General features: G+C 36.7%; 1 protein-coding gene and 1 long non-coding RNA gene across 2 annotated transcripts in view; one reads left to right on the forward strand and one right to left on the reverse strand.

Moving 5' to 3' along the window:
• PDIA5 (protein disulfide isomerase family A member 5) overlaps window positions 1-18,472 on the forward strand; it is a 213,777-nt gene that overhangs the window by 166,399 nt on the left and 28,906 nt on the right. The window contains exons 13-14 of the mRNA XM_034422861.3: window positions 987-1,150; window positions 6,464-6,594. Coding sequence (XP_034278752.2) covers window positions 987-1,150; window positions 6,464-6,594 — 295 coding nt within the window. The remainder of the gene's footprint in view (window positions 1-986; window positions 1,151-6,463; window positions 6,595-18,472) is intronic.
• Window positions 4,666-6,496, reverse strand: LOC132710767 (uncharacterized). Its single transcript, XR_009621489.2, has 2 exons — window positions 6,425-6,496; window positions 4,666-5,633 (listed from the first exon to the last, which is right to left on the reverse strand). It is a non-coding gene; the product is annotated as an uncharacterized LOC132710767 (long non-coding RNA).

The following is an 18,472-nucleotide window of genomic DNA, read 5'->3' on the forward strand; positions in this document are numbered from 1 at the left end:
CTTTGTTTTCTCTATTAATTACAAATTTAATGTTTAATGTAAAAGATTAAGAAAACACTGGCTTGGATTTTTGCCATTTACAGATATGCTAATGAGAACCTTCTCACTTTAAGCAATTGTCATAGGTTTTCATTTGAATCTATGTATACCTAGAAGATCAATTATGCAGATTCGTCATACCATAAATAGGAACAGATCTTCACTTAATACCTTTTCCTTGTTATCTTAAACCTCTCTTTCTCTAATGGTTCAAGAGCTTGAGACAGCAAGTGGATAGATTTTGGAATTTCAGTATTTGAGACAGCACCTATGTGCATTTTTCTATCCAAGCATGTATGGAGTTTATTCCACATTTTACATGATGCATTGTTTCTTACTGATGTACTGTTTCTTACTGAGTTCTGTTTGTTGTATTTTAGCTACATTTTTATTATGATTAAACTGGATTATTTTATTATTTCATAAAGCTTCTCTTGACTTGATCAATTAATTTTGGTGCATCATAAAATTTGTGATAAATTTTGCAATTCTAGAAAAGGCCATCAGGAAAGATCTCTTCAAATGGCACTTACATAAGAGTGTGTTTGTAAAATTACTTTAACCAAAGCACAAGAGCCTATCATTACACAAGTTCTTTAGGCTTGATCACTACTATTAGCTGTGAAGCTATTCGCCGGCTTAATGTTTATTTCTTGTTGCTATTTTCCCCCCTTCCCTTTACAGCATTAAATTAAATACTGTAATTAAACAAATGTTTGGTTAATTGAGTGGACATTTTACAAAAGGATTATCCTTGAATGAATAACATGTTTGTCATAACAAAACTTGTAAAACTCTCCAGAGTTGAAAGTTTCCAAAGCATTTGTATTGCCTTTCTAAAGTTATTGTAAATTGTAGATAAGCTACTCTGGAAATTCAGAGTCTCCATTTATGTGCATTGTTCACAACTTAGGATATACCATTACAGGCATTGCTTTATATTGCAGAAACCAGGTGTTTTGGCAGCAGTAGATGCAACTGTCAACAAAGCTGTGGCAGAAAAATTTCACATATCAGGATTTCCAACCGTCAAGTTCTTTCAGGATGGAGAAGAGAAATACACCTTGCCTCATCTCCGCACAAAGAGTAAAATTATGGAATGGCTCTTAAAGTAAGTGATCTCAACAATAAAATATTTAGAAACAATCAAGTTGTTCCTAGTTCCTACTTGGGAAGGCTGGGAACATAGCATAGGCTTGCTTGTTCTTCCACTCTAATTTCTGTAGTTTGCACAGATCACAGAGTGTATTGCTCTGAATTTTGAAATCACTTCTCACTTCAGAATACAGTATTGATCTGGTGGTGGTTTGGATGTAAATATGGATGGTGCAAATAAGCAGGGAAGGAGTGACCACTCAACTCCAACATGCATTTATGATGCTCCAGATTCACCTGGAAAATTCATGTGTGAAGCAAATAATTTCATCTGCATATGTTCCCAAAAAGACACATATTAAAAATGTACTTTGTCAGGGATGAGGGATTTGCCTAGAAGGGGAACTGAAACCATTGTCCAGGAAACATAAAAACTACAATATATCCCTGAATAGTACTCTTACTAGATGATACTAGAAGTCTATAGTGTTGTTATCAGCAAGATGCCTGTTTTGTGCATGGCCATACCTCAAAGGCAGGAGTGTCAAACTCACATTGTGACGTATTGGGACTTTTTTCCCCTTTCCTAAAGTGGGCCTGGGCATCGTGTGACGTATCTGGACCGTGGACCAGGAGTTTGACAGCCCTGCTCTAAGGCAACTCCTGTACATTATTGCTCATGATATTTTCTCAGAATCGAAGATACGTTTATGACTTCAAAAAAGTTGCCCACCAATGTCTTTGATCATAACAGCCATATACCTCTAGATTGGATTAATGCGCTATCAACTATTTTGCTTTGAATTAGGTTAAAAAACACTTTGCTAAAGTGTCATTTAAATATCATCTTTAACCCAAGCCCATAATTTGAGGAATTGTAGACAAATATTCTGAGCTGAGGCTCAATATATGTAGAAAGATGCAATTCAAGAATAAGGTATTTATAGTAGCATTTTTGTGCATATTTGGCACTGTAGTAGCATCCTAGTTGAATTTATTAATAATTAAAGTTGCTAATCAACCAGGAGCAAATTGTACCCTTTTAAACAAATGGTAAATTTATGAATTAAAACTGTGTATGTTATATAACTGGGTCACTTATATATAAGAATATACAAGTGCCATTTTAGAAGTAGTTATTCTTCATCTCAAAAAGTTTAATTTTTGTCACATTGACAAAAAGATCCTTTTTTGTGTTTCAGAAACTATTTTGCAGGGCTAAAATGTTAGCCATTTAATTGGAATGCATGCCTTAAGATATATTCCAGATAGATAGATAGATAGATAGATAGATAGATAGATAGATAGATAGATAGATAGATAGATAGATAGATATACTATAGATATAGATATAGATACATAGATATATGTATATTAAATAATTATATGTTTGTATGTGTGTGTGTGTATATATATTTATACACACACGCACACACACACACACACACACACACACACACATATATAGAATCCCATCTGCCATCATCAGGCTTATGCCAGTAGTCATTTTGCACTAACTGACGTTGGAATTTCAAATCTGGTGCTGGTATTCTGGGATGGCTCCACCTTTTCATTCTGATTGGTTGGGAGTCCCAGTATGTGTTTATTGGCTTGGCTTCGGGTGTATGGTCGGTTTTTCTCCACTAGGTGGCAGGGCTTTATCTTTGTGGCTGGTTTGAATATGATTTGCTTGGGATTTTTTTGTGCAATGTTTGGTCCATGTTCCACATATGGTGTCAAGATTCGTCTATCTATGAGAGCAGGTTTCCAAATAGTAGGCAGACGTGAAGTGTCATCCCGTTTATTCATGCAATATGGTCTTTTTTTTCCCATTTCTATTGCTTCTCTGATTATCCTGCCATTGAGATGTTCTATTTTTGCAACTGTTTTTGTTTTATTAAAATTAATGTTGTGTCCTGTTGTATTTATATGTTGAACTAATGATGATGTGTGTTCTTGCTTTTGTATTGAGTTTTTGTGTTCCTTGATGCGCACACTCATTCTTCTGTTGGTCTGTCCAATGTATGTTGATGGGCAGGAAGCACATGGGATTTCATATATGCCTTGATCTTCTAATTCTATTTTGTCTTTGGGGTTTCTCAGAATGGACGATATCTTTCTATCTGTGCAAAATATGGTTTTGATGTTGTGTTTTTGTAGTACTTTGCTAATTTTATCTGTTGTTCCCCTTATATAGGGCAAGATGGCTTTCCCATTGTTTTGTTCCTCTTGTTGTTTTTTATTCTGTCTTGGTGTTGTATGTTTGATCATATTGATGACTTTATTTCTACAGAACCCATTTGATGTCAGTACATTAGTTAGTGTATATAATTCAGTTTGTAAATGTGCTTCATCAGCCAGACGTTTAGTTCTTGTGGTTAATGTTTTGGCAACAGAGTTTATTTGTGCTGGATGGTGGTGTGATTTGGCGTTGAGATAGCGGTTCGTATGTGTCTTCTTTTGATAGATGGTATGTCCTAAGGTGCCATCAGATTTTTTATAAATTAATACATCGAGGAAAGGTAACTGGTTTTCTGATTCTATCTCCATGGTGAACTTTATTTTGGGATGGAGGCTGTTCAAATGTACTAAGAAGTTTTCCAATTTATCTCTTCCATGTGGCCAGATCACAAAGGTGTCATCAACGTATCTGAGCCATAATTTTGGTTTGTTAACAGTTTTTTCTAAGGCATTGGATTCGAATTCTTCCATGAAAAGATTAGCGATGACTGGTGATAATGGTGATCCCATTGGTGCACCTTCTACTTGTTTATATCTCTGTCCTCTGTGTATGAAATATGTGTTGGATAAACAATGTTCTGTTAAGTTTGTGATATGTTTTGGTAGTTGATATTTGTTTTTAATTGATGACAAGGCTTCTTTGACAGGTATTTGTGTGAATAGTGATACAACATCAAAGCTTACAAGAAGGTCACTTTCTTTTATGTGTTGCTTTTTTATTATTTGTATGAAATGGTATGAGTTCTGTACATATGAAGCAGCAGATTCTGTGTAAGGTTGAAGATGTTTTGCTAAATATCTGGCTAGATTTTGTAAAGGTGAGCCTATGGAACTTACTATGGGTCTGAGAGGTATTCCATCTTTGTGTATTTTTGGGAGGCCATACAGTTTTGGGCATTTTGATGATTTTTCATCAAAAAAATGAAAAATTACATAAACATATATATATATATATATATATATATATATATATATATATATATATATATATATATATATATATATATATTATATTATATATAATATTTGGCTGTTTTATTAGTTGTGCTTCTTGAAAGCCAGTTTAATTAATTTGGCATCACAGTAGCTTTATGCAAGAATTTAGAGCATAAAACCTCTATGCTAATACCTTGAATGTATTAGTTCAGCTAGGTTTGGTTTCCATGAAAAGTCTGTTTGTCATAGAACAGGTACTCAAAGAACTTGTTAAGGATATTGGTGTGTTAACCAACCAGCAGAGCAAGTGCACAGAGAAACGGTACTGAGAGCAATGAATACAATACATACAAACTGGTTTAACAAAGCTTTTACTTTGTAGTGAAAAACAATTGCATAATCTTTATATCAATCCAAGTCTTTAGCCATTCAAATCAGTCCGAAGTTACAGATATCTTCTTACCATACAAACAGCAGTAGGTAATAAACAGCAATTCAATGCTGGTAACAAATCACGATGGTAGCAGATCCATCCACTTCTTCACACATGACGGTAACAGTTCCAACCAACAAGTCAAGCAATTCTGACCAACAATGATATAGCTCGGCTCTCTCCTTATATACAGTTTACACTAGTAATTATCCACTTAAGATAAGTGAAGTCAGCAGTGCAATGACTCAACAGTACAATTAGGATAATTGCAGTCAGCAGTCAGTCAGCAGTCAGTTACAATGACTCATCAGTACAATTACTCAGCATTACATCTTAAAGTTACAGAACTCATTTAAAGTGATAGAACACATATATTGCCTGGACAACTTGTTAGGCTTACACCATATCCTAACAGAACTGTTGCTGGATTGCTCCCAGGACTGAGCTGTGAATGGGATGGAAACTTTATTATTTTGGACTATTAACATACTGGTAGTATTCTAATTATCTTTGCATCTCAACCTGCTTATATAAACTTATTGTCCTTCCCACTGTAACAAAGATAGAAGCCTAAAGAAGAAGATATTGGAATAATAAAAGACTTTTTTTCAGTAAACTTCCTGGTTATCACTTCCACAAAGTGATAATATTATCATAACTTAACTAAGTTAATCTTTGCTTTTGAAATAGCTTTTTAGGCACTGCAATTTCACTTGTTATTATTTATTTAGAGTATGAGGACACCATGACAAAAGAGAAGTAAATATATATACACAGTCCATGTACCGTAATTATAACTAAAACTTCTATGGGGGTATGGCAGTAGCCTCATAAATGGATGTCCAATTCCAGGCGACAATCACTTCTGGTGTTGCTTCATGCAGATCTTCTAGGGAACCAAAGAATGCTCTGTGTGGGCAATCTTGCACAATATATTTAATAGTTTGCACATCAGCGCCACAATCGCAACAAGAGGAATCTTTCCATCCCCACTGATACAGGGCAAGAGGCACTTTTAAATTAATTATTAATGAATTAATTTTAATTTTAATAATTAATAAAATTAATTATCTGCCAGTTTAACATTGTAGTTCCACTACAGTTAGGATATCAAGATAAACCAGAGCTCTCTATAATGAGAGCTAGCTTAGCAAATTCTCATTTTGATGTATTTGTATCCAAAAGAGTGCAATTACTCCTATTTTTGAGTTACTTGAAATGACCCTGACTCAGTGGTTCGGACCAGTTCGGACCGGTTCACAAGAATCGGTAGTAAAACTGGCGGGAGGCCCCACTCACTGCCCCGGATGTCATCATTAGCAATCTGTGCATGCACATGCGATCCCGTTGCAAACTGGTAGTAAAGATAAGTAGAACCCACCCTTGCCCTGACTCAAGAGTCCTAGCCCAAGGCCAGGACATACTTATGGTTGAGTTTGATTTGTTAGATTAACTGTGGTCAGTCTCCAAAAAAAAAAAGAAAGAAAGAAAAGAAAAGCAAGCTTCCAGGCTCTTATGCCCATGTTGGAGGAATATGAGATGTACAATCTTGTTTCCTGGTAATAACTCCTATTTTGCCTTGATATCTGAACTAATTGTGTACCCTGAAATAGAATATATGATAAAAATATATTATGGATGCACGTTTGGAACAAATATATACCGTATGCCCCTACTTACAAAAAAATGTTGTAATGTGTTCTTTTTTTTTCTCCTCAGTCCTCAGGCACCTCCTCCACCTGAACCAACTTGGGAAGAAAAGCAAACAAGTGTTGTCCATCTTGCAGGTGAAGACTTCCGAGAATTTTTGAAGAAAAAGAAGCACACTCTCGTAATGTTTTATGCTCCATGTAAGTGGATGTTGTACCATAAAATATTGAATATTCATGTATACTGAATATCAGCAGAAAGAGAAATGGCTTTCTAGTGCTTTTGAATTAGCTAAGCACAGTTCATTTATTTTGTTCGGTCGGAACCACAGCTGGGTGGCAGAGCACATCTCTTACGTTAGAGTATCTTGGGTTACTCTTTCACTTTCTGACAATGTCAGCAGCAAAAGGAGCAGCGTCATGGCTTTGGAGAAAGGATGCTGCATTATTAGCAACAAAATTAGCACTTGAACTCAATCTTTTGTCAAAGTGAGTACTAACCAGTTAACCAAACTAATATAGATAGCTCCCTCCCCACAGAACAGTGGGTTCTGCAGGATGTCCTGAAGATGATCTCAGAGATCAAGAAGCAGTGAATTAAACAATATGGATATACTGAAACTAAAAAAAAAGAAAGAAAACAAAACACAATTAAACTCAAATGGAATGTGGGATTGCTTATCAGCACCAGCAATAATAAAAACAATAGTAGCAATAAGCCACAGTCCTCATCCTGCTTAGACTACCTCCCACAAGCAGCAACCGGATGACTGAAATGGCTCCCCAGAGTGGCTGTCTAAATGCCTGCTGTTTAATTCCAAGACCACCTCAGAACACCTCACCCAGACTAAGCTGATAGATAGCAGCAGGAATATGACTAGTAATTAATGAATGTATTTATTTTTGATATAAACTGAAGATTAAATGTATGTTCTCTACAAGAAAGGACTCATATTTCAAGAATAGGACTTCTGGGGTATTTTAGAATAGGTGTAACAATGATTTTGATAGAGAACCCCACTTAATTTCCATACTCTTGTGGTGTATAATGCTACCTCCTTGAAATAATGAATAGCTTAATCCTCACTCTAGTGAAAGGTAAATACTTATTTAACTTCTATCATTTCATTAGTTTCTAAAGGTTAGAATGGGTACTCTACAGACTCAGGTTTATGGTTTTCACTCTGATACATATATCTGAAATAAGCATATTCTGCATCTCCTTAATTATAGTTGGACTGTTTTAAGAAAAAATGTATATTAATAGTCTTGCCCTATATATAGGGATAGGTTACAATTACTACCAAAAAGGAATTATTATTAGCTGAGCACGTTACTAAATGCATGTGAGATAAAAGATTAGACTTCTGAATCACATTTAGTAACATCTATACTTTTAATTACAGCAACAAAATATTTAAACAAGTTTCTTTAATAATTTCTTACATTCAAAAGGCACTGTTTCTTCAGCTTTATTTTAGATGAGTGGGTACATGTGTGTTGTATCTTTGATATATATAATGCACTCGTATACAGTAGTTTTTTCTTAATCAAACACTGTAGGGAATCACATCTCAGCTTGCAGTGAGATAATTATAAAGAAAAGCAGAAGTGCAAATCATTGTACATTGGGAAATTTGCTCTCTTTGTATACCAATAATACGCCTTCTGTTAAAATATGATTATCTTTATTTATCACTTGTTCAATCATGGGAGCTCTTGGAGTGTTTATTCCTACCATTTATTACTAGCTTGCTTTGTTTTAATAAAGAAAAACCACTAACATTGCCATGCTACTGTGGTTTAAATAATTTTCTTTCTCCGCTCTGAACCACGTCCCACATTAGTGAAGCTTGTTAGCTGAAACTTTCTTACTGTGTTCACCAGAGACATAGAAACATCTTATGTGATTAGGTTTGTTTGTGGATTGGAACAGTTCAGTTCAACTCAGTACTTTTTAAAGATTGCATTTGGTTAAGCAAAACATCTTTGCAGATATTATATTATCTGCTACATCTTCATAAATCACTATTGGGAAGGCAAGAAAACCTGTAGAAAACTATTTCATAAATAGTTTTCTTTGCCTTTCATTTTTCAGATTGCAGAAGTAGTGCCTGCAAACTTCTCTTCTGAGACTTTGCAACCAAATGTTGCTTCATAGAATTCAGGATTTTAGCTGATTCAATTTCTTCTCTACCCTTGCCCCAATAGCTTGAGAATATATCCGCTCTTCTAGAGTTGATTGCTGTATTCTATTTGCTGACCAAATTCTTAGATTGCATGATGAATTTTGCTCCTGAGTTGGGAGATGGTGAGTCTATTTTGGTCTGATTTTGAGAGAGTAGGAGATCGGATAAGATACACTGATGTGGATATATTAGAATCTTGTGCTCTCTCATTGCTTTCTAGGAACATTTAAAAATAGCTCCTTGGGATGAACTACTAACCACTGTTTCAAAACTTGAAGTGAAGATGAATTTTCCAATTCCAGAGGCAATATTTACATTGTTGAAACCTATTACAATTATGAATTTCATCCTGATGTTCATTTGACATCTCTTTCACTACAATTTAAATCCATTGTTTTTTTATCATGCAATCTGGAGTAACACTAAACAAGTCTCCCCTATCTTCTATTTAATAGCCCTTTAGCTAATAGAAGGTAACTAATAATTTTCCCATGGTTTTCTATATTCTAGGCGAATCATATCCATTTTTTTTTTCTTCAGGCACCCTTTAATCTCTGTTGCTGTCCTCTAGGCATGGATCAATTTGTCAATATTCTTCCTAAAATACAGTGTACAGAACTGTACAGAATATTTTTATTGGTCTAACCAAGAAGAATATAGAGGAATGATTATGTCTCTTAATCTTGACACTGTGGTTCTGTTGATTATCACTTTGAGAAAGAAGTATTTTATAAACACACAATCGGGAGGGGAGAAAGGGGATTTCAAATTGTAAAAGGAGAAATAAAGAGACAGGGAGAATTACCTATAGTACTGATAAATAAGGCAATTAGTTGGGTATGATGAGACATTCCTTCACAATAAGTAATAAGAAATCTTAGTTCTCTGTCTTGTTTTAATCCATACTAAGCAATGTTAAGTCTTCTAATGAAGTCTAATCGGCTGTTTTACCAAGAAAATTGGTCTTTATTTCATGTTGATGCCAGACAAAATCAAAAATGGATTATTACCGTATTTTCCGGCGTATAAGACGACTGGGCGTATAAGACGACCCCCGAATTTTCCTGTTAAAATATAGGGTTTGGGCTATACTCGCCGTATAAGACTACCCATCTTCCAACGCACACCAAATAAAAATTAAAAAAACATTAACTGGCTCACCCACAATGTAAAAGCAGCTGTGCTAGACCCAAAATGGCCCCTGAAACAAGCAGGAACCTCACACAGCCACAAAAAGCCCAAAAAAAACAACTTTCACACTTTACACACACAAAATTCCACATACAGCTTTGTGAGATTTTGTGTTTGTGTAGTTAGAGTGAAACACTACAGAAACACACTAAATCTCAGAAAGCTGCACAAATATTATTTTATTTTATTTTATTTTTATTTTTATATGAAAGCTAAATTTAAAACTTCCTAAACTTTAAATGGCTAGGTCTAAAAAAGAACAACTAAAAAAAACCCCAATTAATTATTTTTTTTTAAAGATCCCAAAGGGGAAAAAAACTTACCCAATAGAACAGGGGTCTCCAACCTTGGCAACTTTAAGACTTGTAGACTTCAACTCCCAGAATTCCTCAGCCAGCTCGATTGCAGGCAGGGAGTTGCTTGCTGATGGAATGGATTCAGGCAAGCGAAGCAAGGCAAGCAGCTAAGGCAGTGGTTCTCAACCTTCCTAATGCCGCAACCCTTTAATACAGTTCCTCATGTTGTGGTGACCCCCAACGATAAAGTTATTCCTAAAACCATCAAAAATATGTGTTTTTCGATGGTCTTAGGCCAGGGGTCCCCAACCTTTTGGACCTCAGGGACCACCAACTTCATAATTTTAAATTTCGCGGACCACTAATACGAATCCAGTGCGCCGCTTGCTGAAGCACCTGGACTCCCAGTATGGGATGGGGTCCTTCAGGCACTCTCCCTCCTCTCTGTCTCTCTCTCTCTGTCTCCCACTCTTTCTCTGTCATTCTCTCTTTCTCTCTCTCTCATTTTCGCTTTCTCTCTCTCTCTCTCCCTCTCTTTCTTTCTCTCCCACTCTTTCTCATTCTCTCTTTCTCTCTCCCCCACTCTCTCCCCCACTCTCTCATTCTCTTTCTCCCCCCTCTTTCTCATTCTCTTTCTCTCTCTCTCCCACTCTTTCTCTCTCATTCTCTTTCTCCCCCCTCTTTCTCTCTCTTTCTCCCACTCTCTCTTTCTCCCCCTCTTTCTCTCTCCCCCCACTCTCTCCCTCTCATTCTGATTCTCTCATTCTGATTCTCTTTCATTTTCTCTCTCTCTCTCTCATTCTCTCTCTGATTCTTTGATTCTCTTTCATTCTGTCTCTTTCTCTGTCTCTCATTCTCTCTCTCTCTCTCTCTCTCTGATTCTCTCTGTCTCTTTCTCTCATTCTCTTTCATTCTGTCTTTCTCTCTCTTTCATTCTTTGTCTCTTTCTCTCTCTGTCTCATTCTGATTCTCTCTCTCTCTCATTCTCTCTTTCATTCTTTATCTCTTTCTCTCTGTCTCATTCTGATTCTCTCTGTTTCTCTCTCATTCTCTCTCTCTCTCATTTCATGGGCCAGCCAGTGTCTTGGGGCTGAGAGGAAGTCAAGCATCTCCCTGAGAGACTGAGGGCCGGAAGAAGTGTGGGAGCGAAGCACTACTTGAACTTGTGCGGCATGAGCATTCGCCTTGGTATATTTGCGCCAGCCGATGGCCAAGGCAGCCCTCATCTCTCTGCTGAAAGTGCAGCATCAGGATTCTGCCTTGCTATATTTGCGGCGCAAGGCAGCCTTCATTTCCTGCTGCTTGGGACTCAGAGCGGTAAATAGTGACTGGTCCGGGGAGCAGCTGGATTTTGCTCTCCATTGCGGACACCAGATCAGCCCCCTGCAAGATCTCATTTTTCGAGGAGCGCTCCCTGAAGCGGGGCTGGAAACTTTGGTTGGGCTGCTTGAGAGAGGAGAGCTTGCAGGGGGGCGATCTGGTGTCTGCAATCGAGAGAAAAATCTGGCTTTTTCTCTCCACTGTTAAGAGCGGCATCAGGATTCCACCTTAGTATATTTGCGGCACAAGGCAGCCCTCATCTCCTGATGCTTGGGACTCGGAGTGGTAAATGGTGACTGGTCCGGGGAGCAGCTGGATTTTGGTCTCCATTGCGGACGCCAGATCAGCCCCCTGCAAGATCTCATCTTTCGAGGAGCGCTCCCTGAAGCGGGGCTGGAAACTTTGGTCGGGCTCCTCGAGAGACGAGATCTTGCAGGGGGCTGATGTGGCGTCCGCAATGGAGAGCAAAATCCAGCTGCTCCCCGGACCAGTCACCCTTTACCGCTCCAAGTCCCAAGCATCAGGAGATGAGGGCTGCCTTGTGCCGCAAATATACCAAGGCGGAATCCTGATGCCGCTCTTACAGCGGAGAGAAAAAGCTGGATTTTGCTCTCCATTGCAGACACCAGATCGCCCCCCTGCAAGCTCTCCTCTCTTAAGCAGCCCAACCAAAGTTTCCAGCCCCGCTTCAGGGAGCGCTCCTCGAGAGACGAGAGTTTGCAGGGGGCCGATCTGGCATCCGGATTAGAGAGCAAAATCCAGCTGCTCTCCAGATCAGACGCCATTTACCACTCTGAGTCCCAGGCAGCAGGAGAGGAGGGCTGCCTTGCGCCACTGGCTGGCACAAATATACCAAGGTGGAATGCTGTTGCCGTACAAATGAAAGTAGTGCTTCACTCCCACAGCTTCCAGCCATCGCAAACGCCGCTTCTTCCCGCTTCTGCCGCCCCCTCCCCCACCGCCACAACAGCACCATTCATTCTGGATGGCGAGGGCTGCACTCGTTTTTCTGTATTGCACCACCTGCAAAACCCCTGTGAAAGGGTTGTTTGACCCCCAACCACTGAGCTAAAGTAAGCAAGCTGGAGGGGGAAAAGTTTTTCCCTTCTCCATGGCTCTGGCGATCCCAGCTGAATTGCCTGATTAGCAGATCGTCAGAGCTTGGATCGCCAGAGCCATTTAAGACTCGTTAGAGCCTTTCGGGCTGGTCTGCCTGGTTACAGGAGAACGACACCCGGCGTATAAGACGACCCCCGACTTTTGAGAAGATTTTCATGTGTTAAAAAGTCGTCTTATACGCTGGAAAATACGGTAGGCTGCTGGTTCACAAACTCTTAGAAAAAACAATTACATGCATATTGAAACCCAGTATGAATTTATGAAAAACAAGTCATGCCAAACAAATCTGATTCTTTTTGATTAAAAAGATCAGGTTGACTACCATATCATAGGAATGCCTCAGGCATACTGTACCTTGAGTTCAGCAAAGCCTATTAGTCAAAGTCTTTCATGAAAAGATGGCAAAATATATGATGGACTGTGCCAATCCATGAAAGGTTATGTAAGAATGCTTCCAAGCATTATCTGAATGTTCTGAACTTAAAAAATGTTTTCGTCCTTGTTTCCTTGGCAACAGAAGATGTATTTTTTCATCAAGGTCATCTTTCTTACTCTTTATACCATTAATCAAAGAATCAGTGAACTGAAAATGGAGGACATACTGATTTTTTAATTCAAGTGTATTACAATAAATAATGAAAAATATAAGTCTAATGCTTTTGCTTTTTTGTTCTAAAGAGCAGTGACTTATATTGCCTTGCATTTAAATAGTCCAATAGTATATATGGTCAAATTTTGGTAGCAGAGTATGATTCAATTTAATTTGAAAGCAAGATGGCTACCTAAGATCTCATTAATTATCAAGCAGGCTAAAATAAATAAGGCTTCACAACAAATTATATTTCCCAGAGGAGCCTTTACCTTCAGATAAATCACTTGGCTGATGTGAATGGATTTTTTCATGGGGCCCAAATCTAATTATCTCATGCAATCCCTGAAACTTTAATAATCCTTAAGTATACAATGGTCTGCCTTTGGCTAATTTCTTCTGATTCTGGGGCAAAACCCACATTTCCATTGAGCACTGTAATTACTGTTGGGAGAAAGAGACATCAAGGAATCTGTGAAGTGATTTTCTTCTCATTTGTCCCTATTCATTTCTCATTCTTTTTGTTCAAACATATTTATTTATCCTATGGGAGCTACTTTTCTTAAATATAACTTTTCTTAAATATTACTCTTACTCCAAGTTATGTGTCAGCTGAATGAGCTTCAGAAGTAGCAATCAGGTAATGTATATAGAAAAGTGTGCTTTTGAACTGCGATGGTAAAATCTAAAGGGACATTGGCCAAAGGTTCTAACTTCTGTATAACAAGATTTCTTTTATAAATCTTTACTAAAATTTTGAATTGGCTTTAATTGCTAAAAAGATTGCCTTTCGTATGTCGTCACATGTCTCTCTTTGGCAGTCACTTTAACAATTTGCCATGGAGGGATATCATTTTCCATTGAATAATATGCTTCTACATTAGCATATTCTGCCTAATTATAAGGCCACCAAGTTTAATGCCACTGAGCCTTAACATATTGCTTTAAATTCTGTCAGGCCTCAGGCCAGCCATAACTCTAAATCTTTATGTTTCTAGAAGTTCTCTGTATTCAGAAGCTAATTAACAGTAGATACTTTTAAGAGCTTTCAAGAATATTGTTAGAGAAGTTCTTTATTGCGGAGAAGAAGAAAAATCAAATATATAGAGGTAGTCTTATTTGTCTGAACTTTGGGATCTCATTTTAAGTCTTTTTAGGTCTTACTCTTTCAGGTCAATGGACTCTTGGCCAGGCTTTTGTCTGCATTGAGGCTGGAATGCACCTATTCCATGTTTACACTATTCTTCTTTCAGGCATAAAGTTATTCAGATTATTGATTCTGAATCTTGGTGGCTCTGTCCTTAGACCTAGTTGTCTTCACTCTTCAATTATGTAGAACTCGTCCTGTTCACAAATATATCCTTTTCATAGCAGTAACTGTCTTCAGTGTGGCCACTATGGAGCATAATCTAGATATAGGATCTTGGTTTTGCCATTTAATAAAGTATGAAAATAAAACATTTTCAAATAGCAAGTGTGCGGCAGAGCTGTTAATATAGTTCCCACTGTGCCCTTTCTGAGCTCCGGGAGCACTTAGAACAAGTATACTTCAGGTTTTGATAGCTCCTGTAACGGAGTCTTGTTTCTAAACAAAGTAAGAAGATGGAAAATATCTTGGCAGTTGCCGTACCATGTTTGTTCCTTTCACAGTAGATAACAATTTAATAGCTTTTCTTCCATAGCAGACAGCACGAAAGGGATTTGTGGAAAGGAAGTGCATGACTTAGATGGGATTTAGAAAATTGCATCTTTGTGAATTACTGTTTTTTATAATAGAGAGCGAGTGGCTTGGAGAGCAGAACAGCCTAAGGTATTCTGAATAAATATATCTATTGTTCATGCACATACAGGCCTCACACATACATGCACACACTGTTGAAGGCATTTGTCTATGTTCTTATGTTATACATATCTTGTAGATGCTTGGAATGGAATATATACTCAGTGATTTATTGTCTGATAATTACTTGGGATGGGCTTTATGTTTTCTCATGTTTTGTTTGTTTTCCAGGAAGCATATTTCAGATTAAAATATTGGCAGTATTTTTTAAAATATAAAGTACAACCTTCCTTGTTCAAATAATCAGACTGACCTTATAAATTACTGGGTAATGCTGGATTTCAATTAGTCAGGACTTACAACAATAAATATATTGCACAACTGCAGAAATTTCTTAGTTGTAAACTTGAGGATTTATTATTTATTAACCCAAACCTTTTATTCCAATTCAGAAATGACATGAAGTTGGTAGCACGTATTAAGCAGTGGGGAATGATGAATTTTGAAAACCATTGGAGTTCTAAGAACTTTAGACATTTATTTTATATAATTGTAAACCTACCCCACCCCATGATAAATAAAATTTACTATAGCTTAATATGCACAAGGACTACCATATTGATTTTAAAATGTAAAAGTTGAAAAAAAAAAGGAGATACGGTGTTTACCAAACATGGAGGGGCAAGACAGTATGGCATTATCAAAGTTGCATAGTTCAACAATTAGTTTTACACTTATTAAGAGTGGGTAAATAGAGAAAACAGAATTACAAGTCTTCATATTTTGGTCGTTTGTCACCAATAAGGAAAAATTGGAATGTGAAAAATATGTATTCATTGCACCAAATGTCGCATGTGTTATAATTCCTATTAGATTTGTTTTGTTCTGTTTTGTTTTTGGTAAATATGGTCTTAATATACAGTAAGATCCTGAATGTTCTATCAAAAAATTCTCAGAAATTAGATGCTATGTGACAGGCTACCCTCTCAACCCTCGAAGATGATATTCCAATAAAGGCAGGATATAAATAAATAAAATAAAATAAAATAAACACATCATATCTTTTCAGACAAAACCAAAAGGCCTGTGAGCTAAACAATGAAAAAAAACCTATAAAAATGTAGGTGACATCTTGGACAACTGTACCTAAAAGATTAAAGCTCTAGAACCATGACTTTTAATCAAGATTCAAGAAAAGAGTGCAAAAAATCAGACTCAAAGTCACATCAGATAGGGAATGGATGGGGCTTTTTTCCCCCTTTCCATCTGTTTTCCATTCAAAAATTAATCTTGGATTTAAAAGGCTTACTTGTCTCCCTTTAACTCTAGTACTTCTAACATTAATATATTTGCTGTGCCTAGATCCTAAACAGTCCCTCATTCAAATTTTAATTCTTAAAAACTTATTCGTTGTTTAGACTATGATTAAACCTGCAAGTTTAAGACTCATTGGTTCAAAGAGGATTATCTCCTAGCTATATGAAATTCAATTTTTCTTTGCAAATCACCCATAAAAATATAGTACTAGTGCATTTCACATGGAGAACTGAAACTATTATAGTAATCTTCATAATATCCAGTCTCCCATTGTACCAGTTTTTATCTCCAGACATAAGAGTCACTTATATTTATTATTGAACACAGCCCTTTGTGCTGAAATGTTGCATATATAGTCCCCTCTGTGTATGTGTTTGCTGTTTATATTTTACATAGTTGTAAAGTCACTGTAATTTCATGCAACCATAGAATTAAAATGGTGTGTCTGATTATGTAAGAACTGAATTATATGTATTGCCTTGCTCAATGCTTGTACATGTTTAAGTACTTTGTACAAACAATTTGCTTGCATGAGGATTTAGTCATAGAAGATCAGAAATCAGCCTCATAAACAGCACCAAACACTCTGAAGTTAGTTTTCTTTGATACTGTCAGATTTTGCGCTCTTAAAAATATTGAAATGGTCTACATATCAAATTGATAAAGACATTTAAGAATATTACTTTGAAAGGCTTTTTTTATTTTTGGAGTCGGAAAGTAAAAACATTGTTTAAAATTTGATTTTGGATGAAGGCTTGTGAAAATGGAAGCTGCTGTTGAAGGAATGAAAATCAGATCTGTAATGGATTCTGAGCTTGCCTGAACTTTTAAAAAAGTAAATGATTAAATTGAGTTTCTTCCCATTTGTTGCACTTGGTAATTGTAATAGATGAAGTTCAACTAGTCCAATGATGTGATTCTTCTTAGTTATTTTCTGAGAACTTCTTGCTCCTTGGGAGTTCAGCACAGGAGTCACATCTTCCTGTTTGGAAGGATATCCAAAGTTCAATTAATGCTTACTAGCTTTTAAAGCTGTGGCTAGGAGATCTTGAATGATAAAATGTTTATTTTCACCTGAAACATTGAAAAAAATTTCTGGATTAAATATATGCTTTAAAGAGTTAATACTATTGCTCTTGAATCAATGAGTTAAGTGAAGAGGAAGAAAGAAAATGTGTAGTCGAAAGACCACAAAAGAACAGCAGGTGTGTGTGTGTGTGTGTGTGTGTGAGAGAGAGAGAGAGAGAGAGAGAGATGCAATTTTTCAATTCCAGCCAATTTTTCTTTCTTCTGAAAATTGAAGGTAGAATCATGATAGAGGTACACACTGGCTCTGTTCCTACTGTAGTTAAATAAGGCTCCATTTCAAAAAATCTTCCTTGTTTCTTACATCTGTAGGATAAGTAAAGTTTACAGAAATAATATAATATAGATGGCAGCCTGTCATCAGGAATGTTCCTCACATATCCTGTACATGAGACAATTGTGCATGATACTTGCTGAAGTTAAAGCTTAGATATTGTGGCCATAATGTGAAGGCAAGATTACAATGATTGGAATGATCAAAGGCAACCAATGTTAAAGCTGCTAACAGCTGACTAGAAGCAGTCACTGGTGCTATGAACATCAGCTTACAAGAACTCAAAGAAGCTATTACTGACAGACGGTCTTGATGAAATGATGTTTATTGGGTCATAAAGATTCAGAAACAGCTGAGCATTTGAACAATAAAAAACATGTTTTCTTTAAAAGATCTTGGAAGATGTGCTTCTGTCGCTTGCATTTTGTACATTTCCTGAGCATTATATAAATTATCCAATTGGTAGGTATATATTCCAGGCAATATACAATTTGGGTTATCTGTGGCTCAGAGGTACTATTAGGATACTATTAGGATGTTCCATGAAGTCTTTCTAATTGTTTTTTCATCCAATGGCTTTTTTTCCACTCATAAAACCATGGGGGAAAAGGAGAATTGCATCAATCCGTTTTCCTTCATTTGGTTCCTTGCTAATCAATTGAGTGATTAGTTTGGGTGGATTATGGAAGGTGTGTAACCCTCCTCTCTCAATTCCTGATGATAGAGACAGTCTATAAATGAAAGGTACATATCAATTGCTAGCAAGCCTAGAGTACAATTTGAAAAGTGAACTGTAATACAAGTTTTAAAAGAACAGTATAATGTGAATTATCAGGTAAAGTACTAGATAGTATATCCATATCTATTTATTGGATTTATTAGATTTAGGCACCTAAATTCAAAGCAAAGTTAACAATA

The sequence above is a fragment of the Pantherophis guttatus genome, chromosome 1, assembly GCF_059756535.1.
Source record: "Pantherophis guttatus breed Tessera chromosome 1, ASM5975653v1, whole genome shotgun sequence".
Classification (NCBI taxonomy): Eukaryota; Metazoa; Chordata; class Lepidosauria; order Squamata; family Colubridae; genus Pantherophis; species Pantherophis guttatus.